This window comes from Quercus suber, unplaced genomic scaffold (assembly GCF_002906115.3).
Source record: "Quercus suber isolate HL8 unplaced genomic scaffold, Cork oak 2.0 scaffold_169, whole genome shotgun sequence".
Lineage (NCBI taxonomy): Eukaryota > Viridiplantae > Streptophyta > Magnoliopsida > Fagales > Fagaceae > Quercus > Quercus suber.
The window spans coordinates 1,072,137-1,099,333 of NW_027069629.1; the positions used below are offsets into that span (position 1 = coordinate 1,072,137).

At 35.8% G+C, this 27,197-nt stretch overlaps 1 protein-coding gene and 1 pseudogene across 1 annotated transcript; both read right to left on the minus strand.

The window, feature by feature from the left end:
• Nucleotides 1-13,269: 13,269 nt before the first annotated feature.
• Nucleotides 13,270-16,611, minus strand: LOC111996238 (probable E3 ubiquitin-protein ligase RHY1A; annotated as a pseudogene).
• An 8,037-nt stretch (nt 16,612-24,648) lies between these two features.
• On the minus strand, nt 24,649-26,935 carry LOC111988770 (F-box/FBD/LRR-repeat protein At4g26340). Its single transcript, XM_024020562.2, has 2 exons — nt 25,409-26,935; nt 24,649-25,327 (listed from the first exon to the last, which is right to left on the minus strand). The coding sequence occupies exons 1-2, from the start codon at nt 26,426-26,428 to the stop codon at nt 24,875-24,877; spliced, it is 1,473 nt and encodes a 490-aa protein (XP_023876330.1). The 5' UTR covers nt 26,429-26,935; the 3' UTR covers nt 24,649-24,874.
• Between the last annotated feature and the right edge of the window lie 262 nt (nt 26,936-27,197).

A 27,197-nucleotide genomic window follows, 5' to 3' on the forward strand; every position in this document is an offset into this window, starting at 1 on the left:
AAACACTTGCAACTTGATAACTTATCCACCATTATAGCACAAAAGAATAATAAGTCCAAAAAAAACCTTCTGAAGTTGAAACTAAAAAATAGATACAATATGAGGCATCCAATAGAGCTCCTCTCCAACTAAAGCCTGCCCAATGTGCATTGCAATCATGAATAAGAGAAAAGAAAAAACCGTAAAAACTAGACAGTTTGACATTTGTTCTGTTAAAATAAATATTCTTCACTATAGCCAGACAAATTACGGCCAGAACAATAATTTGGAACAGGCCCCAGCCATAAGGGCATTGCTACCTAATTGTCAACTCAGTGGAATTGCCCAATTCTCTAATTAAGGAGAACCGAAGTTTGAATTCCCCCTTCTCATATATTGTAAACCAAAACAAAATTGGTCATGAATGCCTCAAAATCTTTGGCACACCCAGTAGATGGATTGCATTTAAAGACACACCAAAAAATTATTGTGGGGGGTCTAAAGTTTTAGTCTTATGGTTTTAAAGAAAAGCCATGTGCACGTAATATCCTCTTTTTCGAGCACGTTTACTACAAATTATTTTCCTTGGCTAACCATGGCTGGTACTTTGGGTTCTCTAATTTTATTTCACCCTCATAGAGGAAACAGAGTAATTAGGTATACTATTATATATTGGTATGTATCATAGAATTCAGTACTAAATGAATTGAACATCAATCATTCGATTATTGCGGAACCAGATGAGCTTATGCCTTTGTATGATCCATTCAGAATGGATTTTATAGTGTTCCAAGACTTGCAAGCCCACATGGATTTTATTAGCGATTAAAATACTCAATGGGGATTTCATTGTGATGTATTTGTTAGATCTGGAATATAGTATTTAGATATTTAAATGGATAAAGGTTTGGTTTAAATGAACGAGAATTCAACTCTGAAACCGATTTAAATATCATCTCTCTTTTTTTCTTTTTCTTTTTTTTTTTTTTTGGTTCTTGGGAACATCTTAACATTTCATATTAGCTTTCCAATTCTTAGTATATGTGATACCTGGTTTCCTCTTTTGAGAAAAGAAAAGGTAAAAGTTTAGAATGGAAGCACAGTGTAAAGCTGACCTGCATTGGTCAATCAAAAGAACTTCTCTTACTAAGATTGAGAAGTGACTCTAAATCTAAAAAATGTGATAATGGAAGGTTACAAATCAGCACTAGTCCCCGCCTGCCGCTTGTAACTATGGATTAAACAGCCTGCCATATTTCAGAAATCAAATGCTACAACCACTTATAGTCTAAATTTGTTAAAAAGTGTTAGAGATATATATTAGACAGATATTAGCCCAATGTAATAGGCCCAAGCCCAGTCCTACTTGTACTAGTAGTCTAGGGTTTAGTCGCCTATATATACTGAACGGTTTTAGACCCCTTAAAACACACAGATTGCGTAGCCTAGATTAATTAGCCAAGTTATTACTTAGTCAAATTAAACAATTCTAGGTTAAAACAATCCAAACAATCATATCAAGATATAATGCAGCGGAAAATAAAGAACACAAGATATGATCACCCAGGAAACCACACGGTAAAAACCTGGGGAGGATTTGACCCACCGATCCTCAAGGCTAACCTGAATTCACTATGAAAGAATTGAAGTTCGTACAAAAGGACTACAAGCTCCCCGCTCGACTTCCTAATGCTACCCACCAGTAGAACTTCCTGACACGACCACGCGCAGGCTCCGAATCCACGGACTACTTCTTTCTTGAATTCTTCAATCAGCTACAAGCTCCCCGCTTGCTTTTCTTTTAAGTTCCAATGGTTGCAACAGTAATGATCTTCAAGATGTTGAAATCATCTCCACCATGAAAACCCTAAGTTTTGTGTAAAGGAAAGCTCCTCAAAGATCTCACACGAGATTCACACAAAACAGCAATGTATGAGCAACAATACAATATGGACAACCTTCAAAAACGTGGCTAGGGTTTTATTTATATACCTAGGGTAAAAACATAAAACCCTAAACGTTTAATGAAGTAGGGCTGAGTTGGAAATTCTGCAGAAAATTCAACCTGTGCGATTTTCGATCGATCGAGTCTATTCTTCGATCGATCGAGCCAGGCCGAGAGTCCCAAGTACTTCTGCAGCCACTCGATTCCAACTTTACAATATTAAACCAACTTTGAGCAAGTCTAAATAAGACTAAATACAATGTTTTGATCATGGTTTGCCAACATTACAAATTAGAGTTCTAAATACATAAAATCCTAAGACCTTAGAACCTAACAAACTCCCCCTTTGGCAATCCGTGACAAAACCCTAATTAACAGCTCAAAGTTTTACAAATAAAAAGCCCTTTACAAAGATAATGCTCATAAAATTCAATTCAGCCTAACTACTATCCATAGTTGCAAGTGTAGACAGCAGCTTAGTTGAATCAACCTGTATAATCCTGAAATACTCAACAAACGCATAAACGCATGTGTGACAGTAAAGAGTAAAACAACAGGTATAACATTCTTGTAAGATCCACACAACACAAAATAAAGACATATAAAAATGAACAAGTCATAAATATAAATCAATACGCAGTGAATCATAAAGCAACAAGAATCAATAAAAAATATCATGTATATCAATCAATGTTACTCCCCCTAACATGAATATCCCCAAAAATGATATACAAAGTGAAGCACATAGATACAATCTAAAACTCCACAAGCTCCTCTAAATCAAAAAAAATCTCCCCCTAACAACAAAAACTCTACTACAAGTCAAAACTCCACTCCCCCTTTTTGTGACGGAATGCCAAAGGGCAATCACAAGTCGCCATCAAAAGGAGGTGGTGAGGGTGAATGAAGACGCGCAAGATCAGCTCGGAGAGCACGCATCTCATCCAGCAAGTCCACCAAAATCTGACCATGAGCCTGCTGAACAGTCATGACAGTCTCCAAAGTACGACGAACATCAAAGTCGGCCGAAGGAGGTGGAGGAACATCAGCAGCAGCATCATCATCACCAACAGGAATAGGAATATCCTCACCAGCCATACCTGCAGAAGAAGAAGGAGGAGGTGCACTACTAGAGGGCTCAGATCTAGGGTGTTTAGAACCAGCTCGAAGATGAGCGGCCCTCTGTCTAAGAAAAGACGCACCTAAAGGTCCTATCACATGGACGGGCTCAGAGGAAGGAAAGTCATCAAGACCAAGAAAGAGAAGAATCCTATGAATGAAAATAGGATGAACAAGAGCATGAGCAGTAGATGAACTCCTATAAACTTCGTTCAAAGAACGAAGAAAAAGATGGGGAAAACTAATAGGAGCATCAGTAACAAGAGCGTACAGAAAAACACACCTCTCAAGAGGAATGGTGTGAACATGGGAAATAGGCCAGATCGAATGACAAGCTATCCGAAAGAACAGATAGTGCAACCCAGAGAGCTCAGCAGAAGTGATCCGAGGATCAGAACCCCACTGGACAGTAGTACCAGTGACGTATGACAAAACATCGCTAATCTCGGGAGACTCATCATAAGGATAGACAGGATGCTGGACCAAAGGTACCCCTAGAGCATCAGCCACTACCCGAGGAGTAATGGTGTACTCTACGCCTCGTATCCAACTCTTAACTAGAGTGTTGGAATCATAGACGCGGATAGAGATGTTCGAATAGAACTCTCTAATCAAGGCAGAAGGTGGAGGAGGATCAGAAACATCCACCAAGGGTAACCAACCCCGACGCTCAAAATTTGCCCTAATGGCAGGATCAAGCTCATCTAACAGCACAGAACGCTCAGCCCAAATCTTTCTCTTAACGGTCAGTTTCTCAAAAGTCTCTTGGTTTTCCTCACTCGGAAACCTCTCACTATCAAAGGATGGAGGGGGTGAAGGAGAAGGTGAGGGAACACTCCTACGGGCTCTAGTTTTCCTAGGCATAGTGCTAAGGAAAGGACAGAGACACAAAGAGAAAAACACAAAGAAACAAGAGAAAACAAAACCAAGGGCAGACTGCAAATTAGCATAATAAATAATATAGAACAAAAATCTATATGATGCATGAACAATAACATGTTGTGATGCATGATCTAAATGCAGTGACAAATTAAGTTTAATTGAGAGTAATTGGACAAAATTGGCTTGAACAAGGAATTTCTATCAAAAATCCCAAAATTTGAAAAATCACTTGAAAATTTTGCAACAAATTGATGAATTAAGCATTACAAAACACAGCACATAGATTATAATGCTTAATTACACCAACACAACAAGCCAATTTCATCAAATTCTATCCAATTTAACAAAAGCCCCAATTCGGATCAAGAACAAACCCTAGAATTTTCAATTTTTCACAAAACACAAAATTGATCAAATTAACCACCAAGGATCATTAATATAATGTGTCCCCACAAAAACCCAATGATCAATTTCATAAAATAAGGTTTGAATCAACAGAAAATCCAAAAAGAATCAAGTCCGAAAATTACCCTTAAATGCATGGATTTATGCATGAAATAATGAAAATAACATCAAAAGGAAGGGCAAAAGAGTCTTACCGGCTTGAGGAAAGAGAGATTTTGCAAAAACAACGGAGGAAAACGACAAAAATCCTGAGGTGTGGAGCCTTGCCAACGCGGAGAGAGAGAAAAGTTTGAAAAAAATTTTGAATAGAACCTTTGAAAAAGTCAGAACTGAACTTTTAAAAAGCTTTTCCACGATATTCGATCGATCGAAAATTACATTCGATCGATCGAAAAGCACAGTCATTTTAAGACAAATGAGAGCACTTTTTCGATTGATCGAAAAACAGGTTGGATCGATCGAAATGGGCAGAGGCTCACTAAATTTTGGAAAAATCACAGTTTTTGAAAGACACAAGCCGAATTTTGAAAATAACTCCTCAAAGCATTAAATTGAAGAAACAAAATGCATGAGTATGAGATGGAATGCTTTTTCAAAAACCCAAAATTTTGAACCCAATATTCTTAAACAAATTGCAATCAACCTCCCATTATATTTTCTCAAGCAACAAATATGTTGTGCATAAATCTCAAGATATTTTCAAACTTGGTTGGTCAGACCAAAAACACACACTAGCATGTACAGTGTTTAACAAAGAGTAACTTGTGTCGTGTGTGATACTAGCAAAAACTTGAGATACATGTGAGGTGATATGTGAATAGCAATCAATCACAAAGTCTACAAAATTCATCACATAGAATTCAAAAGAGACTATCACCTAAAGAGTTACATCCTATAACTCCCACATCTCCTAGAACAAAAGCTTGCAATCATGTAAGTTTCTTGTATTTTTGCCTCTTATTTGCATGAGATGGCATTCAGCCTAATAGTACACACCGGTTTGAATTAAGTGAATTGGCATCAAGCCTAATAGTACACACCAGTTTTAATTTATTTTGAGGCTACACCTTATGTTCTTTTTGTGCATGTGCTACACTTTCTCGAGCACAGAATCTTATGATATGCACTAAGGTGTTCATGATTGGCTAGTGAACAGTGGTGAGATGGTTATTTATGCCTTTCTCAAAAGGATCAAGTCCGACAGTCAAATAACATGTGACTTCAAGATTAAGACAAAGTGATAAACACCATAAACATCTTTCCCACACAACATGCACTACAAAGCTCAAACTAGTAAAGTGCAATAAAGTAAGCTCATCCAAGCTAAACAAGGTACATAAGACATGTTATGTGTAAATAAATTGACCAACCTTGTTTTTCAAAAATCAAGAACATTATGTTCAACATAAATTTTGCTTCCTTCTTTTCCTTTTTTTTTTTTTTTTTTTTTTTTTTTTTATTTAAAGGAAAACAAATAAATCCTAGAATGAAATGCATGAATGTAATGCAATGCAAGTCCTAGAACAAAGAAAACACAAAAAAAAAAAAAAACAATGGTCACAAAAGAATAGAGCAATGAAGCACAAGGACCATGTCAGAAAGACTCAAGTATTTCGAGTCTTTTGCATCCAAAACTTTTTAGATGCACCATGAGCATTGGAGTTCTTATTCACATTTGAGTGATTCCCAACTCCATGATTGGAATAAAGGTTTAACACCTTTACCAATTCACCAATTAATGCCATAGGATCTTGTGCTTGAGGCACAGGCACTTTTGGTTTATTTGCTCTCTTATCAGCTTGAAGCTTGTAACAGTTAGGACGAATATGTCCAGACTTACCACAATAATGACAAACCCACGCAGGTTTACCATGCATCTTGTCCTTAGATTTGGTAGGCTCCTTAGGTTTAGATTCTCTTAAGTCTACCCTAGTCTTCTTAGGTGGTGAAACTTCTACAGGTTTAACTACCTCACTCACAGGTGGTTTGACAGTATCACTCACAACCTCACTCACAGAAGGTCCAGAAGAAGAAGAAGGAACAAAAGTAGTGGAATGTGGTCCAGTATCAAAGATGCTTTCAACATATCCTAACCCAGTTTTATCAGAAGGATACTTTTGAACATTCAGCATGTGATCAAGTTTAGAACTAGCAGATCTAGCAACAGATAAATCATGTTCCAAAGTTCTAACTTTATCAAGCAAAAGCATATTCTCAGATTTAACATTATTCAAAAGTTCATTTGCATCAAACAGTTTAACAAGCAAATTTCTCTTTTCAAGCTCAAGAGAATCAATTTTCTTTAGGCCAAGATCAACTTTCATAGCATCCTTTGCAGCAATTTTGCAAAGTTTGTTATAGGCCTCTTGAAGATCTGCATCTTCAGAGAGTTCCCCATCAGAAGGGTTCTCTTCAGCAGATATGCCTTCATTGACTATAGCAGTAGCCGTGAAAGCAATGAAGTTTCCATCCTCGTCACCACCGGACTCATCATCAGAAACCTCATTATCACTAAGGGTTACAGCCATAGCTTTACCCTTAGTCCTTAAGAATGTAGGACATTCAGATTTCACATGACCATACCCTTGACAGCCAAAACACTGAGGACCCAAAGAGTTATTAGAAGATTGACCAGAATTTTCTCTAGGTTTTTCAAAATTGTTAACCTTAGTGGGATCATTCTTCCTAAAATTTCTAGGTTCAGCAGTGTAAGTACCTCTTGCCTTTCTATTTGTATTCCTAAGAAAGTTCTTAAAGTTTTTGGCAAGATAGGCAATCTCTGTAGCAGAGAGCTCATCATCAAATCCACCACCATCAACATCATCAACTGACTTAAGAGCCATTGATTTGGATTTGTTCACTTTAGGTAGGTCAGACTCATAGGATTGAAGAGATCCTACAAGCTCATCAACAGGGATGGAGTCCACATCCTTGCTTTCAGTTATGGCAGTCACTTTGGGTCTAAAGTCTTCAGTTAAAGATCTAAGAATCTTCCTAACAATCTTAGGTTGATCATAGATTTCACCCAAATTAAAAGCAGAATTAACAATATCATTCAGTTTGGCATAAAATTCATCAAAGGATTCATCATCAGACATCCTAATGTTTTCAAACCTAGAAGTTAATTGCTGCAGTTTGTTTATCTTAACTGCCTTTGTGCCTTCATGCACAGTTTGGAGGATTTTCCAAGCAGTATGAGCAACCTCAACATTAGAGATTCTCTTAAATTCCTCCATAGAAACAGCATTAAAGATAGCATTCATAGCTTTGCTATTGAAGCTTGCTGCTTCTTTTTCAGAAGTTTGCCACTCACTCACAGGAGTAGCGGGCTTCTCCCATCCGTATTCAACGGAATTCCAAACCCTTTCATCAATGGATTTCAGGAATGCTTTCATCCTTACTTTCCAATAGGCATAGTTGTTCCCATCAAAATGAGGAGGAACAAACAGAGAGTGTCCATGCTCCATGACAACAGGGGTCAAGGATCAGCTCAGAGATTAAAAATCTCAAACAAAAAGAGCTACCAGCTCTGATACCACTTGAACGGTTTTAGACCCCTTAAACACACAGATTGCGTAGCCTAGATTAATTAGCCAAGTTGTTACTTAGTCAAATTAAGCAATTCTAGGTTAAAACAATCCAAACAATCATATCAAGATATAATGCAGCGGAAAATAAATAACACAAGATATGATCACCCAGGAAACCACACGGTAAAAACCTGGGGAGGATTTGACCCACCGATCCTCAAGGCTAACCTGAATTCACTATGAAAGAATTGAAGTTCGTACAAAAGGACTACAAGCTCCCCGCTCGACTTCCTAATGCTACCCACCAGTAGAACTTCCTGACACGACCACGCGCAGGCTCCGAATCCACGGACTACTTCTTTCTTGAATTCCTCAATCAGCTACAAGCTCCCCGCTTGCTTTTCTTTTAAGTTCCAATGGTTGCAACAGTAATGATCTTCAAGATGTTGAAATCATCTCCACCATGAAAACCCTAAGTTTTGTGTAAAGGAAAGCTCCTCAAAGATCTCACACGAGATTCACACAAAACAGCAATGTATGAGCAACAATACAATATGGACAACCTTCAAAAACGTGGCTAGGGTTTTATTTATATACCTAGGGTAAAAACATAAAACCCTAAACGTTTAATGAAGTAGGGCTGAGTTGGAAATTCTGCAGAAAATTCAACCTGTGCGATTTTCGATCGATCGAGTCTATTCTTCGATCGATCGAGCCAGGCCGAGAGTCCCAAATACTTCTGCAGCCACTCGATTCCAACTTTACAATATTAAACCAACTTTGAGCAAGTCTAAAGAAGATACCATACAATGTTTTGATCATGGTTTGCCAACATTACAAATTAGAGTTCTAAATACATAAAATCCTAAGACCTTAGAACCTAACATATACTCATGTTAGGGTTCATTATAATAGAGGTTATTGTACTACACTCTTACACAATAAAGATGTAGCCCTTAAGGGATTCCTCCGTGGATGTAGGCCGTCAAGGCTGAACCACGTAACCCTCGTGTTCTTGATGTTCCTATTCTATGCTTCCTCTTCCGCACCCACTCTAGCATACACAACATGGTATAACACATTACTTTTGATAATATTCTCCATTTAACATGGTATTAGAGCTAATATTCAACATGGTATCAGAGCCAAACTTCGTTCTTGGCATCAAACAAACATCTCTAGCAAGCAAAGAAGATTCTCACGTGCGTAACACAGATCCACAACAGTGCCCATGCCTTCTTTCAGATCTGGGTCCACAGCATCACGCAGCTCCCACAGAAACCCCGTTGCTGCCTCGCTGCTACATCTCTGATCTCTCAAGCAAGTCGAACCACTCACCTTTCAGATCTGTGCAAATCAAGCCTTCGCCTGACGAAACCAACTACACAACCATGCTCCACGGCCTACCGTGTGGAAAACCCAGAAATCCGGTCACCAGAAGCCTTTCCACGCGCCTCCACGCGCCTCAGTTGTCTCCGAAACTCTCCCACGCGCCGCCTCAGATTCCCATTTCCAGGTAGTCTTCTTGGTACACGCGCCGCCCCTATGGCCTCCACGTCGACCGATCAACAGAACCAGAAATTTCGGCAGCCATCTGACACTGCACGCGCCATCACGCGCCACTGGGATTTTGGGCTTCTCCTCCACGCGCCGGTGAACATTGCACGCTCCTGCCACGCGCCGAAAAACTGCGGCTGATGTCATCTGACGTCACCTGATGACGTCATTACTCCACGTCAGCAGCCACGCAGCACGTCCACATCAGCCCTAGTCCAGGTCAGCGACACGTCATAGGATGACGTCAGCGGCCTGCTACCCGATCCGTGACCCGACCCGGAAACCCGGAACCGACCCGGACCAGTATCCGTTGACTTTGACCCTGGACCAGTTGACTTTGACTTTTTGCGTTGACCTTTGACCAAAAGTCAAAATTTCCGAAAGGGCCTATCTTGCTCAGTTTTTCGCGTAGATTCCGATTTTGGACTCCGTTTCTTCATTTGAAACTCCAAAATTGGTCAATTGGCACATTCTTCATTGTGGTTTCTTCAAAGGTATTCTTCAAGGCATCTCCAAGTGATCTTCTCATGCTTATCCAACCTCAAGCCTTCATCGAGCATCCGCCTTGAGTTTGAGGGAGGGTGTTAGAGATATATATTAGACAGATATTAGCCCAATGTAATAGGTCCAAGCCCAGTCCTACTTGTACTAGTAGTCTAGGGTTTAGTCGCCTATATATACTCATGTTAGGGTTCATTATAACAGAGGTTATTGTACTACACTCTTACACAATAAAGATGTAGCCCTTAAGGGATTCCTCCGTGGATGTAGGCCGTCAAGGCTGAACCACGTAACCCTCGTGTTCTTGATGTTCCTATTCTATGCTTCCTCTTCCGCACCCACTCTAGCATACACAACATGGTATAACACATTGCTTTTGATAATATTCTCCATTTAACATGGTATTAGAGCTAATATTCAACAAAAAGAATCAACTATGAAACGCCTCATATTTGTTTTGTCGGATTTGAAAATCATTTAGAAAAGAAGCAGTTCACTAAATTGATAGAGCTGAATATTAAGAAGTACCTGACTATGAAAAAGAGTTGCGTGGCTAGCTATCAATTGGGTGGAGCGAAAGAGGGGATTGGGTCTCGTCTAGAGTTTCAGCACCTATCAAAACTTCATTATTGATTCTTATGCAGGGGTTGTAAGCCATCTTGTAGTAGACCCACGTGTTGCGCAGGAAAATTTGATATGAATATGTTTATTGGATAATTATTGAATTAATATATTAGGCGTGCGTTTGGATTGCACGGTAAGTTGCGGCACGTTTTCATTTCACGTTTTCTCCTTTTTTTTTTTCTTTTTTTTTTTTTTTTTTTTTTAACACTAAATTTATAATAATAATAATAATAATAATAATAATAATAATAATAATAATAATAAAATATCATGCCAAACATATCATAAACAAACTAATAAATTAGTACATTATAATTATCATCAAGAAATCAAATGTCAATTAGCAACCGTTACTTGGAAAACAAGGAGCTTGATACAAGGAGTAACAAATTAATTAAAGATAATCTTACGAATGTCAATAAAATCAATTCTTACATTCACTTAATTAAATCATATAATCAACAATTAAATACAATCATACAAAATTTAAACTTAAAACTAATCAAACTCTAATATGGAAAACAATATTTCTTATCAAAACTAAAAAGAAGATGTTCTTCAATAATAATAGAAACATATAGATGGAAATTTTCAAAATCCCATTTTTGACATTTCGTTTAACATTATTTAGGCAACATTAAGACAAGATATAAGAATTTTAGTTTTTAACTTCCATAGAATCAAATGTTTCCTACATTATTTGAACCTTATGGAAAAGAAGGTTTACATGTAGCATGCAAAATGTGTATAATTGACTTAGAAATGTACAAATTAGTCAATCAACTATGGTAGAATTAAGGTTTCAAAAATTTAAATCAAAACAATTCTACAATAATAAAAATTTATTTTCTATGAATATGATTATGAAATGTATTTCTCTTCATTAAGTTAGTTCAAATTACAAAATAATGATAACAATGAGACCCACCCTTAAAAAAATAATCACGCACAACGCGCGAGTCTGCAACTAGTGTAAAAAATTGGGCTTAATTCTTCAATTAGATTGAAACTAGTAGTAGACCTGTGTGATGCGCGGGAAAATTTGATATGAATATGTTTATTGGATAATTATTGAATTAATATATTAGATTGTATATTTTTAAAAGTCAATATGTGTTATTAGAAATTATTTTTTATATTTGAAGTTTTTTTGTGGTGTAACAACCAACAAATTAAATAAATTTTGTAGTTGGGTATTATATATATATATATAATGAAATATGTATAAATATACAATGCAATCATTTTTTTATATAAAAAAAATTACAGTGTGAAAACTATTAGACCAAGTTCTAATCATGTATACTTTGTTTTTTAGTATACAAACGAATGCGATTCAACACTTATAGGTATATTCTTCTCCAAAACATAGATTCACGTCTCTTTTTTCCACACAATTGAAACTAAGCAAAATAATATATAAAGATAACTATGCAATAGATCATAATCAATAAATCATATATCATAAAGTGGAAATATAAAATAAAATAAAATGTAAAGAGTAAACCTTATTTCATCATATGAACAAATCTCACAATATATAACTCTTCAAATTCATAAACTACATGATTACTTAAATTTTATAGTAAAATAAGACCAATCCATCCATCATAACATTGCGATATAGTCTAAATATAATTATATAAAAATCACATTTTGTTGATCATGTTTTATAAACCAAAAGTACCATCTATACATCTAATAAAATCTTTAAAGGGTAACACGTGAGAATTCTTAATTTGAACAGCCGATTACACACACACACACACACACATACATATAGAGAGAGAGAGAGGGTGGTGGAGGGGGGATGGTGGGGGTTGAGGTCATTTTGATTTTGATCCCTAAAATGTAAAATTATGAATTTTAATGCCCAATGTTTAGGCTTGTTTTTAGTTTGGTCTTCCATCCATTTTTGTTAATGAGGTAGCCATTAAATGTCAACTAAGCACAAAATTAAAGAATAATTTTATATGCCGTTTTGAACTCTCATATAGCCACATCAATATTTATTATTTTTCTTTAAGACTTTCTTTCCTCTCCTCGTGCATGTGTTAAAAATACTTTGTATTCTCAATAGGAAGAAAAAAAAAACATTTATTCTTTTACTTGATCCCATAATCAATTTATTTATATATAAATTTTCCCCTTCTTCTCTTTTCTTTAATATTCGGTTTTCAAATTCCCCCGTTCTATTTCTCTTTCACACAGCTAGACGGAAAAACTTAATGCCTCTTCCAGTTTTTCTTCAAAGTTCTTTACAGTACAAAAATCTATTTGGATGCTAAGAAACACAAAGATAATAAGAAAGAAAATTGTTTGGATTAACATAATTAACATCACGCCAAGGGTGGGATAACTGAGTTGTGTTTGATTTTCCATGGTGCAATTTTTATACATGGATGTTATGTTGGCAATTATAAAAATAAAAAATAGAACAGGGACCAAAGCATAAGTTTAATAATTGTTCGCTCCTCCTTTCATTCGAGTAGTCTATTCTATTTATGTTCAAGTAAAAAGCATTTTTTTACTTTATCAAAAAAAAAAAAAAGGTTAAAAGCATTTTTAATTTATGTTATTTTATTTTCAGATAAATATAGGTGTCCAAGCCGCAATACCACTTGTTGGGTCTTTCCAACATCATTCATAGGTTTTGTGGGTTTTGACTGTTAATACCTTCTAAATTTCTTGAATAGAGGAGAGAAATCAAAAGGTAATCTACAACAGTAAAAAACACAAAAACACGTATTCAAAATTCAAAAATAACAGTCCAGAAATACAATGAGACCAGATTTTCTCTCGTGTGTGTACAACAGAGCAGGAGATACAAATAATTACATATGCACACAACTACAAATTAAAGACATAATTTAGTCAGTGCCAAAACTTTCACACGTGTAGGAAACCCAGATTACAAAAACATTTCTAGTAAAAAAAAAAAAAAAAATCTAACTCTTTGATGCTTTGTTGTGACTTGTTACTATATACTTCTACGACAATATGGGCAGTCACCACAAGTTCGAAGCCAGGGACCCAAGCAGGCAGAGTGGAACCTATGGGAACATGGCAAGCGTATAAGCGCATCTCCAGACATATACTACAATCCTGAGAAGCTCTCGCTAACGCCTCTTCACCTTGCTGCTGAAAACCTCCAGGTGCAAACAATCTAGAGCCTCCTGACTGAGACCAGGTGGCTTCTTCTTCTTCGGTTTTAAGAATTATTGTTGCCTCTCAATTCGAGAGGTCAGGCTAGTAATGGTTGAGCTTCCAGCTGACTGACCTGCTGATGCTTGAGGGAGATCATCAACAATCTCCCTTACGCCATCTTCAAGCATTAATTCAGTGCGGTTTGACAAAGGTCTCCCACTTCCCCTAAATAAAAAAGAAAAATGAAACAAGACTATTATTTTGATTCAAGGAATAGGGAAGAAAGATCTTCACATTCAAAATATTTTGACAACTAGTCTAGACCATAATACCACGTGCAGGCAATTAGTCTATAGTAGCACAAGCAGCAGCAGCAGCAACAGTAGTGAGGATGATGTCAGTAGTATCAGCAGCAAAAATTCACAGCAAATGGCAATTAATGATATGAAAATAATTTAACAAAGAATTTAGAGGTGCAAGAAACTGGAAATATCATAAAGAGAACAGAAGCCCAAGAAACATTCGACAAAAATCAAAATTGAATGAGAAACACAATGATTAAAGAAGCCATCCATTAAAATCAGTCCAACCTTTTCAAAGAAAATTTAGTGGTACAAGAGATATTCACCAATAATTTGTGAATATATATGCACATTTGATGAATACAAACATAGAATTCAGCATTTGTTAAAAGAAATCAAATATATTAGGAGAATTTTGTCACAATAAATTACAGTGTCTTGTCTCAACTGCCAGAATTGCTGCACTATAAATATTATGTCATAAAATGAGATTAAAGGAATACAATACTCTCTCTGGTAAGTGGGCAAGATGTTCACTGAGCCTTGGAATTGAACCCAGTGGTGAGAGCCAGTAGAATTAGGCATTGTAATTACTAAACCAAGTTCAAATGCTCCAAAGGGGAATTCAGAGCAAAATTATAGTGGGTCCCCAAAGTTAGGATCACAAACTGCCTAATTGGACTTCAATTGCAATTTATAATTTCAGATAGAGGGAGCAAGTATAACCATGACAAAAGAGCTCTAGTGCGACTCATCATTTTTTAAATGTTATCAACTTAATCAGGGATGTGGCTCCTCTGGAGATTCCAAAGGGAATCCATGGATTTGGACAGTTGTCACCATGTCACATCAATCTCACATAAAAAGACATCATATCTAATTAAAAGAAAAAAGCGATAAACCCTTTAACTGTTGTGCCACAACCTCTACTGTGTCAATACAAGCTGAACCAAAAACAAAACTTAACTGGTTTTATTTTATTTCAAGTTTGTCTAGAATCATATCAAAACCAGTTTTACTTAATATGCATGCAAAAATTTCTAATTTAAAACTAGATTTATTGTGAGAATATGCATGTGAAAACATCAAAATTTTCAGAACTTGATTTTGGAGAGAATGTATATTTGAAAGAACCTAAGTTAAAACTAGGATTTTAAAGGAACATATTTCATCCCATTTTGAACCAGTTTTTTGAACTAAAAACAATTAAAACCAGTTATGTTGTTCTTGGTTGGCCTAGTTTTGTGATAAGCTATACATCCCTTAACGGTATAGGTAGATACAATCCAACATACACACACACACGCACACATTATGCAATTCCTCCAGTCAAATACTTTTGTCATAAGAAATTTAAATTATGGACATCATGTACAGTATAATTAATTGCAAGAAAGTTGAAGATGTTTCTGGCCTTTCCATAAGAATTAATTGGGTCACTATAACCCAGTTTTTACACAAAGAGGTCCATCTAATAGTGGAGCCAGAGAAGAAATTTGGATCCATCATTGATCCTGAAAATATGGTATCAGATTGATTGATTCAATACTTTCATAACTTCACCATCAACAGCATTCGTGGCTGCCAATCTTGGTATTGCGATGTATAATGAAAGTTTTGGCATAAAAATAGATAATAATTTCCATGTAATGTCCAAACTCACCCTTGAAAATACCAAATTGCATATCACATTAAGCACTGACCTGTTTGCAGAAAGAGGCACCCCTCTCAACCTCTCCAGAAGCCTTGTCCTTGCAAGCAGCACAGCTCCAGGAAGCCTGTCCTCATTTTCAATCAACCTTGGCCTACTTGTGCTGCTTAAATTTTCTGTGTTGCCACTGTTGCTTAAAACAAATTGACAATAAGAAAGATACCAATTAAACATTGGGGAAAACAAAAACTTATAAACACTCAATTGATGACCTTAATTATAGGAGATCACAGAGGAGACAATGACACGTCACAAATGAATCTCACATAACTAGTTGCTCTTCCTTGTACTTTTCACTCAAAATATGTACTATGCAGAGAGGGGAAAATTAAAAAAAAAAAAAAACTACAAAGAGAAGCAGCTCATGCCACCTATCTAATTTTATGCCCTCCCTCCTAAAATTCAAAAAGTCCTAAATTTACAAAGAAAGTAACAAAACCAAAGTACTTTTAGTATTATTTATAGAAGAAATAGATAATGGCACCCTACCAATCCCCCAAAAATTATGTTGTTTCATCCTCGGAAATTTTGAAATCCCTATCAAGAGAAGCCCCAATCCCAAAGATGCCACCGTTTCCATTTTTAATGTTGCCCTCAAGTTCAACATTAACTTCCCTCTTGAATTTGCTACAAAAACTGTGAATGAGAAAGAGAGAGACACATACACACAGGAAACACATACAAATGGAGAAACAATGATGCCTATGTGTCACTTTACTTACAGAATAGAAATAGGATCTTAGATCTTTTGGGAGTTAAATTAACTGCCCTTGATGGATTTTTTCAATTCCCAACTAATCCATCCAACAATTCTTCTAGCTTGAGAATCTTGATGATAAATGATGTCAATCACTAAGTTGCTGCTACATACTGTAGGCACATCAATTTCAGCTTTTCCACCTTCTGCATTTGAAAAATCTAACTATTAAGAATAAACCCCAAAGCTAACAAAAGAAAATTGGAAATCAAGTTCCTAATATCAACATAACAATTAATTGTCTTCCTCGTTTTCAACAACAATCTTTTACTGGTGCGGCTTAGTGATTATTGGATTACGTCCGTTTTCAAATGAAAATTTCAGATTTTGATAACTTGACATCTCAAGTCAAAGATGTTAGTAGTTTATAATAATATCATGAACAATTAAGGTCTTTAAATGGCTTGAATACAAAGAAAATGTATAGTATGGTTTCTTTTAAACCTACAGCTCTTTAACTATGATATGTGCTCTTCACAAATTTTCAAGGCCAAACATGCTGATAAGGAGTTATAAATGCATAATATTCATCAATCATCTTACTTGTAGATCCAAAATGAAACTAGAGTTGATTATCAAAAAAAAAAAAAAATGAAACTAAAGTTTCACTCAAGCTTTGCTGATAAAAAATAGTACTAACCTTCAATAATTTAGGAAAAAGAAGCAAATTTTCACTGAGACATTCATCCAGGAAAAAATCATGGTCCTGGATAATCTGTTTCAAAAAAAAAAAAAAAAAAAAAAAGATAGACATCAAGAATTTGTCACTCTCAACACACAAAGACACGCAATAATATTTGACAATACGGAGATTTCATTGACTTTAATACTTTTGCTGCCTTCAGGATTTGTCTAACAAGTTCCATCTCTTCCTCTTTCCCTTCAAATCCTTTATAATGACAGGTAGTAAGGTGTGACGACAGACATTCAGGAACATCCAGTCGCTCCTCCAAGCGTTTAGGTCTAAGATTTGAACCAAGCAAGTGTGCCTTTTCAAATGAAAGTATTTGTAGCTTTGGAGCCCGATAAAGCAAGAGTCACACTCCATCCCACGCATACCACTCAGACGAAATGCCACCAAATAATTTCAAGGAGGACAAGTTATAAAATGCGGGACCATCTTCACGATTGAAATCATGGCAGAGGATCTGCACGACCACATAACAATCACAAATTTCACCAAGTCACAACTCACAACAATGTTATTTTGTATTTAGCAAATTAATTAATGATAAGAGAGTTAGAACATGAAAAATATAGTGTGATCTTACCTGTGCGGTAATTGTGCTAAATTCCATGGAAATAACATTACAGAGTGGTCCCATGAAGTCCCGTACTCTCTTTGCATAATCTTCAATATCCATCAAAACACATTGCTCAAATTGAAGGACACATTCAACCACATTGGGGAGGTTTTCCACCACATTATCCCCATTCAAAAAAACCTCTAAAATTAAAGTACTCGAGAGCCGGGGTTTTTATCTGGAATTTGTATGATGAAGACTGAACGTGCCAATGTAAACGTAATGTTTTAAGCGTAGGTACGAGTACAACGACATTGAACTCGTCCCAATGTTCAAAATTTACATCATACATTGTGAGGGACATAGTGAGGAGGACCGGGCAGGCAGTGAGGAAGGTAGAGAGAGAGAGAGAGAGTCACGGTTTGCGAATTTAACACGCGTAAGTACTAGAACCCTGAGACATGGTAACACACAAGCAGGCGGAGGATTGAGAAGAATTGAAGTCATCAATATCAGAACCACTAATGTTGTAGAAAAATAGATACTGCGGGGCAACTCTAAAGGTTGGTGAACATCAGTATATATGTAGAGATCGAGCTCTTGCAAATCACGCAGATTGGTGGCACGAAGCCATGTGTTAACATTGGAGGGAAGACAATCTTGATACCAATAAATGATCAATTTGTGTAGGGGCATGGGATTGGAAATGGCGTCTCGAACAGTCCAGATTCCAGAAACTATATCTGCCAAACTATAATTTCGATTCTGTGTAAGTTTTCTCTGGTCCAAGTGAAGTGCAGGGACGAGAGTCCAGAGAGGCCTCCACCTGCTCGACAAAATGCTTGTGGCGACACAGTCTCGTGTTGGGAGAAAGGAGAGGATTTGGGAGAGGAGAGAGTCTGGTAGGTCGCTAATAATGTCAGTGTTAGTAGTGAAGGCATTTCGTCGAGCAGTTGAGAGGCGTTTTCTCTGTTTCTGATCTCTCCTTTTTGCTCTCTCAATTCTCTGCCTCTGCTCCATTTTTGTTCAATATGTGTGTGGTTCGCTTTATGGGAATTTTGAGTGACTGAGTGAAGAAGGGTTTCAATTGTGGGCGGGTACAGAAGAGAAGACTGTACAGTAATGATTTGATTAACAAGAAAGAAAAGGAGTCTCTGACTCTCTCTTAGCCCGTTTGGAACGAGGAGAAGGAGGGTGAGTGGAGGGTTTCACAACAATTTCTTAAGTTGTTATGGGTTTTAAATTTGAATTCACATCTCAAATAATAACTGTCCATACAAACTTGTCACTTAAAATTTGTTATAAAAGTATTGTAAAAATATTGTGAACGTAACATTTCTTAAATTAAGTGACCTGGTCTTAATTGGCAATCCAAAACCACTTCGGTCACAGTGAAAAGTTCAAAGTTAAGCGATTAGGTCATTAGCTTTTATTGGTGTGTTGTTTTTTTTTTAAATGGTTATTTATTGTTTTATTTTTTTAATTGAATTTCATTGATAAAATCTTCTTTATTAATTATCTTTAATTCTTTATTTTAGAGAGTTGCAATTTATAGGGTCTGTTATTAATGATAGCTCTTTATCATTAGACTAAAACACTAATCAATTTTTTATGTAAGCAGAGATTAAACCACAGATATCTTATTCAACCATCAAAGATTTTACTAATTGAGTTAACTGGAATTCACTTATCTCCAATCCATTTGATTTCATAGGATTATTCATAAAGAGGATTCATTGACCTGGTCTTCCCTCAAAACCTTTCTACTACATGCAATCTACTTCGGTTTATATTGGTTTTGTTTGGTCCATTTAGATCCATTTGGTCTAATTTGGTCTACTTCAGTCGATTTTTGACTAATTAAGTCATAAGTTGATTCTTTTAATAGGTTGCCTTTTTTAGTTTTAGACATGTTTCAAACTTGCTTTCTTTGCTCCTGACCTTAAGCCTTAGACCAAAGATGACCTTCAGCACTATCTTGCTAAGATTGTGGGTTCAAAATTCTGAACTAATAAAACTTGATTGAAATTACAGATAAATAATCATGTATTTAACAATTTGGGAGTGCAAGAGAGTCCAAAGGTCTGCATCACATAATGAAACTACATCAAAAAGAACTACGTGAGAAGTATCATCATGATGAAGTAATCTAACCCCTGTTAACCCCTAACCTAATGTTTTATGCAAGTCATTTAAGATTATTGATGAACAAAGTCATCTGAAGAAGAATTAGGCTTTACCGCCCTATAGATGACATGTACTTTAGAGGGAAAAGCAACAATGGCTGATGTATTCTCTGAATCTCTAAATGATTCAATTCCGTGGTAGAGTTCAGACAGCCTAAAGGCCAGTGAATCAGACCACAGAAATGAAACTACAATCTGTTCCAGAAAAGTCAAGTAAAATACATAATCATGCTCTCAGAACTCCAATAAAGCGTGAGTTTGGATTGGGCGTTTTGCCTAATTCTTGCCTTCTGCGTTTTGTCTGTGGGTTTGTGGGTACTGTTTATGGACCCACAAAAGTCATTCAAACTCAAATTTCAATATAAATTTGGGTCTTACAATACTACTTATATATTTAAAAATTATTTTGCTATAGTGTTTTTAACAATAAATTTTTAGTTTTCAGCAAATAGACAGTATCAAAACATACCTAAAGTATTCAAAACATTATTGGGGCTGAGGGCAGTACATAATTTCGTGTGTGTATTGAGTGTACTTTAAGTGTGCGTTTGCGTAGCGACTGGGTTGCGTTTGCGTGTGTTGCATTTTTTTTTTTTGGCTGGTCCCATGGTACTATTCATGGACCAGCCAAGGGATGAAAATGCGTGAATAGTAATTTTCGGCAATAAAAAATATTTTTCTAGTGTTCTTAGCAATAAATTTTTAATTTTTAGCAAAATAAGCAGTATTTAAACATACCCTAAGCAGACAAAATGGTATTCTAGTTTCATCTAAACACTCTAAACCTTTTCTCCCACTATTTTAACATAAAAATCTACAAATAATATATGAACGTCACTATTAGTAATAGAAATGTATTAATAGTTTATAGCTTTCAATTCCTTGTATCTTGGTCTAAAACTCAACAAAGCTTTTAATATCATCTAGTTAAGGCTATCTAGACAAATCTATTTACAAATTGCAGCTTCAGCCACGCCATCATGTTCTAGAAAATCAGTGGTCCTGTCTTCCCTCAAAATATACATGTAGCTCCTTTTCAAGCTTTACACTTGGCATTGATTTTTCTCTCCCCATTCATTTATCCACTCTTCATCCTTGCATAGTTGCATGATTAAAATCACCAAAAACTAGTTATCTGGGCTGATTTACACAATAATTTAAGTAATTAAAAACAGAAATAGCAAAAACAATCAAGACCAGCGATTAATATTATGTCATCAAGACAGAACCAATCTGATGCGGAAGGCTCAAAGAGTTATTTATTATAATTTAGTATTATTTAATTTTACAAGAAAAATGAATTTTTTGGTCAAAATTGTATTTTATTTTTAGGTCCTAGTATTTTATTAGGTTTATTAGTATTTTATTTAAAGCCAACATTATTTTTATAATTCAATAAGTTATTTTTATAATTCAATAAGTAGGGTTTCTTAGACCAATTAGAATTATGGTTTAGTACACAAATTTAAGCAAAATATTGTACTCCTACCAAAAGGAGATTATTTTGATTCATAAAGTTTCAATTGAAATTGTCATCAAGGTTTGGTGCCAAGTGCCAACTTAGTTGCTGACTCCTAGTAGTTTTTCTTATGCTTGGTGTTGATACCAAGCAAGCCTTGGTGCTAACTCCTAAGTTTTATCCTATGAAGCGCGGGTGTGTTTCCGGATTCGGGTGCGGGTGCGAGTGTGGGTGTAGGACTCGGTAGTTTTTGAAAAAGTAGGGTGCAGGTGCGGCGATTAAAAAATTATTAAAAATATTTTTATATAGTGAATTTAATATTTTTTATGTAAAAAATTCAAATAAAGGGGTAGAGTTTATTATTAAAAAAACAATTATTTATGATTTTTTTTAATAAAATCAATATTTTTGGTAATTGTAAACAAAAAACCACCTTCCAAGAAGGTTCCTTTGCTCATTTTCCAATTTCCAAGCCCACCCACGTGAAACAATTGACTTTCTCACCTACTTAATTTATATTCTTTTGTTTTAAAACTTTATTTTTCTTCCTACCCTCTTCTAAGTTCTAACCATTTCTTTGTGTCTTCTCATCATATTCTTTTGTTATAAAACTTTATTCTTCTTTCTTGCCTCTTCTAAGTTCTAACCATTTCTTTGTGTCTTCTCATCATCATCATCATCTTTTTTTTTTTTCTTTTTTTTTTCACAACGCCACATGAAGCAGAAGAATGGTGGCCAGTGGCCCATTTAGGTGGCCGTATCTGCCGTTTCTGCTGGAATCGAAGTGAATCGGCCATTTCTGCCCGAATCGAAATGAATCGGGCCAAATCAAAAAAAAGAAAAAGGAAAAAAGAAAAGAAAAGAAAAGAAAGGCAAATCGGCATGTTGGATGCTAGACGCCGCATCAGGGCAAGTCTGGTGCAGGTGCGGCAGCCCAGGAGCCACACTCATGCTTTCTAGGTTTTATCTTTATTTTCCTACTTTTTATTTTCCTATATGGCCTTTTTTTTATTACTTCCTTTTCTTTTTCCCTTTTTTTTCCTGAATAGATATCCCTAATAGTAGGCTTTACTCCCAATGGAAAATACAAATGCTAAGGCCAGTTAATGTTAATTCTTGCACATACACATCTTAACAAATGAGTTCACTAAGCACCTTTTTGATACTAATTCAAATTTCAGGAAGTTGTAAACATGCATCATAGTTTTTGTGTTAACAACATACAAAAAGTGTACCAAGTCTCATTATTAATGATTTGCGTAATTAATTCACTCCAGCTTCAGAGGAGCATCTTTGCTTAAATCAAGACTAAGTCCTCAATCAGCTAATCTTCAGGCTTTTTTACTAATTAAATCTACACAAACAAAATAAACATACTTAAACAATTTGAAGCAGATGAATACCATATTTGCAGACCTGAAGTCCTTGAGCATTAACCTTGTAGAGTTTTATGGTGAAAAGAAATACTGTAGTTTGTGATGGGAAGAACAGATTTGGACCTTCAAAGCAAATAGCCAAACACATACATCCAGAACTAGACATGCTTCATACTACAAATGAATACATATGATGTTAGACGTGTCAAACAAGCTTGATTTGTGGACCTGCGGTTAACCTTGATCATCTGGTAGGAATTGCAAATAGATGGTCTTTTATTTTTTGAAGCTTCAAGAATGTTCAAAGGTATGCATGGCATGATAAAACATCATCAACAGAAAAACTTCTATCTCACATTTTCAACTGAACACCAATTGAAGTAGCCAACATTGTCGTTACTATTTGTTTCTTTAATTGGTGTGTTTATGAGGAAGACTATGGAAAATACAGGGAAAAGATTCAAATTAACTATATGATCATAATCCTAGCTTCAGGATAATTGGGACCATTATGAGCGAAGTTTTTTTTATTTTTTATTTATAAGTCATACACGAACTCAATGGATTTTAAAAAAGCAATCAATCTTTTCAAAAACTGGATCAGACCGATCAGTCACTGGGATCTATACAGGTCTGGTCCACATTCAAAAAATTGAAATACTTAAAACCGGTCAAAACTGGCAATTCAACCTCAAAAAAACCTCCAAAACTGGGAACTGGAACAGGTTTTACCCTTAGTTTTTACTTGTTAAAAGGTTTTTGACATCCAAAGACATCTCCCAAAAAGAGTAACCTTATATGTGTTCTTTTATTAAGGGAGTAATGGGCCAAAAGTAACAATCCCAACATTGAACGAAAGAATGTTATGCCCAAATAGAAGTCAGCTCATACATTCAATATTTGAAATCTTCATGAAATGTGATATTTAAAGTGTAAGAAGTATAACAATCCCTTTTATTTTTCCAATGCTACTAATATAGCATTAACATCTTTAGTTTTATTTTGAAACCTCTTTATAGTAGTACAAATATAAAAGTTTAGGTTTCAATTCCTTACTGTAAAACTCAACAACACCTCTAATTCCACCTAGTTAAGGTCATCAAGACCACTTTCTAAAAAATGCAACCTCATATAGGGCTGCATCTTATAGAAATCACTGGCCTGGTCTTCCTTCAAAACCTTTCTGCTACATACACTTGCCACTCAATCTGTAACATAGTTAACTAAGCACTAATTTCTTTTTTCCTATTTATTTATCCAGTCTTTATCTTAATATGACTACAATCACCTTAGGAGCTAGATAAATGGTTTTTACATGAACTTTTAAGAAATCAAGAAAAAAAAAAATAGCAACAACATTTAAAACCAGCACATAATATCAGGACACCAAGACAGAACCATTCAAACCACTGTTTAAAAAAGTGAAGCAACAAATAATTCCTCTTATCAGTTATCAGCCTAGATATGCATAAATGTACGATGAATAATTGTTCCAATCCTTTGCTTCTTATGGTAACCAAGTCTAGTTAACATTAATTCTTCTGCAGACAAATAGGAAATAAATTATGTGGGCATAAACTAGTCCTGAATAGATTGCATTATTGCACCAATTCTCATGATTAAATATCTACGAAATTTATAGCTTTTATTAACACTGCACAAACAAAAGCAACATGCATAGATTAGGCAGGACAGAAAAATACCATTTCTCTAATCCTGATTGCTACAATCAGTGATGGGAATAACAGCTTTGCTTCTTCAAGTGCAAACAGCCAAGCAAACATTCCAGTAGCACACATGGTGCTAATTTCTACAAAAATCCAATATATTAACACGGTATTGCATCAGGGAGAACATGGAATCAGCAAGTATGTTTGGAAATTATAATAAAATAAATTTTTAATAAAGCTCAGGGAGAACAAGAGATCAGTAAGTATATGCTATACCAGGGGGGAAAATCCTGAATTGAAAACATGCTAAACTGGCATAACTGAAGGAGATGGCAAATACAAATTAAATCTTCAAGCATTTTTTACTGTACCATAGGAATAAAGTCTGACATAGCAAAGGCAGCAAAATGAATTACACAAAGATATTAAAGCAAAGCAGGTCACATGCAATATCCAAGAGGGACGAGATAAAATGCCACATTATGTGAAACGTCCTTCATCAAATGCAATTTCACAATCCTGAGAGCTCCTTTGAAGCTTCCTCAATTCCTTGCAAACACGAAGCTTCTTTGAGTCTAGATAACCGTTAACAGTAATTTTCATTGACTTTAATACTTTCGCTGCCTTCAGAATTTGTCTAACAAGTTCCATCTCTTCCTCTTTCCCATCAAATCCTTTATAATGACAAGTAGTAAGGTGTGATGACAGACATTCAGGAACATCCCGTGGCTTCTCCAAGCGTTTAGGTCTAAGATTTGAACCAAGCAAGTGTGCCTTTTCAAATGAAAGTGTTTGTAGCTTTGGAGCCTGATAAAGCAAGAGTCGCACTCCATCCCACACATACCACTCTGACGAAATGCCACCAAAAAATTTCAAGGAGGACAAATTATAAAATGTGGGACCATCTTCATGATTAGAATCATAGCAGAGGATCTGCACTACCACAAAATTATTTAGTATTTAGCGAGTTAATTAATGATAGAGAGTTATTGGAGCATGAAAATGTAGTGTGACCTGTGCGGTAATTGTGCTCAATTCCATGGAAATAACATTACAGAGTGGTCTCATGAAGTCCCATGATTTCTTCGCGTAATTTTCAATACTCAATGAAGTGCGTTGCTCAAATCGAAGCACACATTCGACCAAGTAGTGGAGGTTTTCTAACACATAATCCCCGTTCAAAAAACCTGTGAAATGAAAGTACTCAAGAGCTGGGGTGTTTATATGGAATTTGTAGGAAGGAGACCTAACTTGCCAATCTAAATATAATATTTTCAGCGTAGGCACGAGTACAGTGACACTGAACCCGTCCAAATGTTCCAAATTTATACCAAACAATGTGAGGGACAAATAGTGGAGGAGCGGGCAGGCAGTGAGGAAGGTAGAGAGAGAGTCTTGGTTTGCAAATATTACACCTCTAAGTCCTAGAATCCTGAGACATGGGAACGCACAAGCAGGAGGAGGGTTTAGATTAATATCACCTACAAATTCCAGAAACACTAGTTTTGTAGAAAAGTAGAGACTACGGGGCAACTCGAAAGGTGTCTTAAAAGAAGTCAATATTGAGAGAAAGAGCTGTTGCAAATCACGCAGATTGGTGGCACGGAGCCATGTGTCGACATAGAAGGGAAGACAATTGTGATGCCAACAAATGCCCAATTTGCGTAGGGGCGTGGGATTGGAAATGGCGTTTCGAAGAGTCCAGATTCTGAACACTATATCCACAAACCTCAACTTTTGATCCCCCTCCTCCTTATTTGTAAGTTCTCTCTGGTCCAAGCAAAGAATAGGGACGAGAGTCCAGATAGACCTCCACCTGTTCGACAAAATGCTTGTTGCCACGGAGTCTCGGATTGGGAGAAAAGAGAGGATGTGGGAGAGGAGAGAGTCCGGTAGGGTGCTAATAATGTCAGTGTCAGTGTTAGTAGTGAGGGCATTTTGTCGAGCAGATGAGAGACATTTTCTCTGCGTCTGATCTCTCCTTGCTGCTCTCTCTGTTCTCTCAATTCTCTGCCTCTCTCTCCTCTGCTCCATTTGTTCAAGATTATGTGTGTGTTTCACTTTGTGGAATTTCGAATGACTGAGTGAAGCGTTCCAATACAGTGTCAGTAGTGATTTGATTAACAAGAATGAAAATGAGTCTCTGTGACTCTCTCTCTCTTGCGAAGCTGCCGAGCCAAGTGGATTGAAAATTTAAGTGGCCTTCCGTTTTAGTATCCGTTTGGATACACGTCCGTCCACGTTTTATTCTTCAGCGCGTTTTCAGCTTTCTTTTTCTTTTTCTTTTTCCTTTTCAGCTTTAGTTGTTGACCAATTCTGCCATGATCGTGTACTGTTTAAAGAATTCACAATCTTTACAAGCAAATATTTTTAATAAAAAATAAGTCCCACGACACTATTTACACATTTAAAAATTATTTTGTTATAATATTTTTAATTTTTAATTTCAGTAAAATAATTTCTATCCAAATGGATCGTTTAGTACTTGATTTTAAGCAACATTTTTAAGTTATTAAATGATATTATACATATTTTTACACACTTTTTCATTTACACATATTTTTAAAAAATACAAATAACGAGAACAACTGCTCCTAAGCCATTTGGCCATTAACTACTATTCATCTGGTCTTAAAAAAAAAAAAAAAAAATCTTTTATTAATATATTTTTTTATTGAATTCAATTGATTAAATCTCCTTTATTAATTATCTTCAATCCATTTGGTATTGCAGTTTGCCCTTGATATTACGTTTCACTACAAGCTCTCATGGCTATTTGCTAATATTTCACTACAGGCTATCA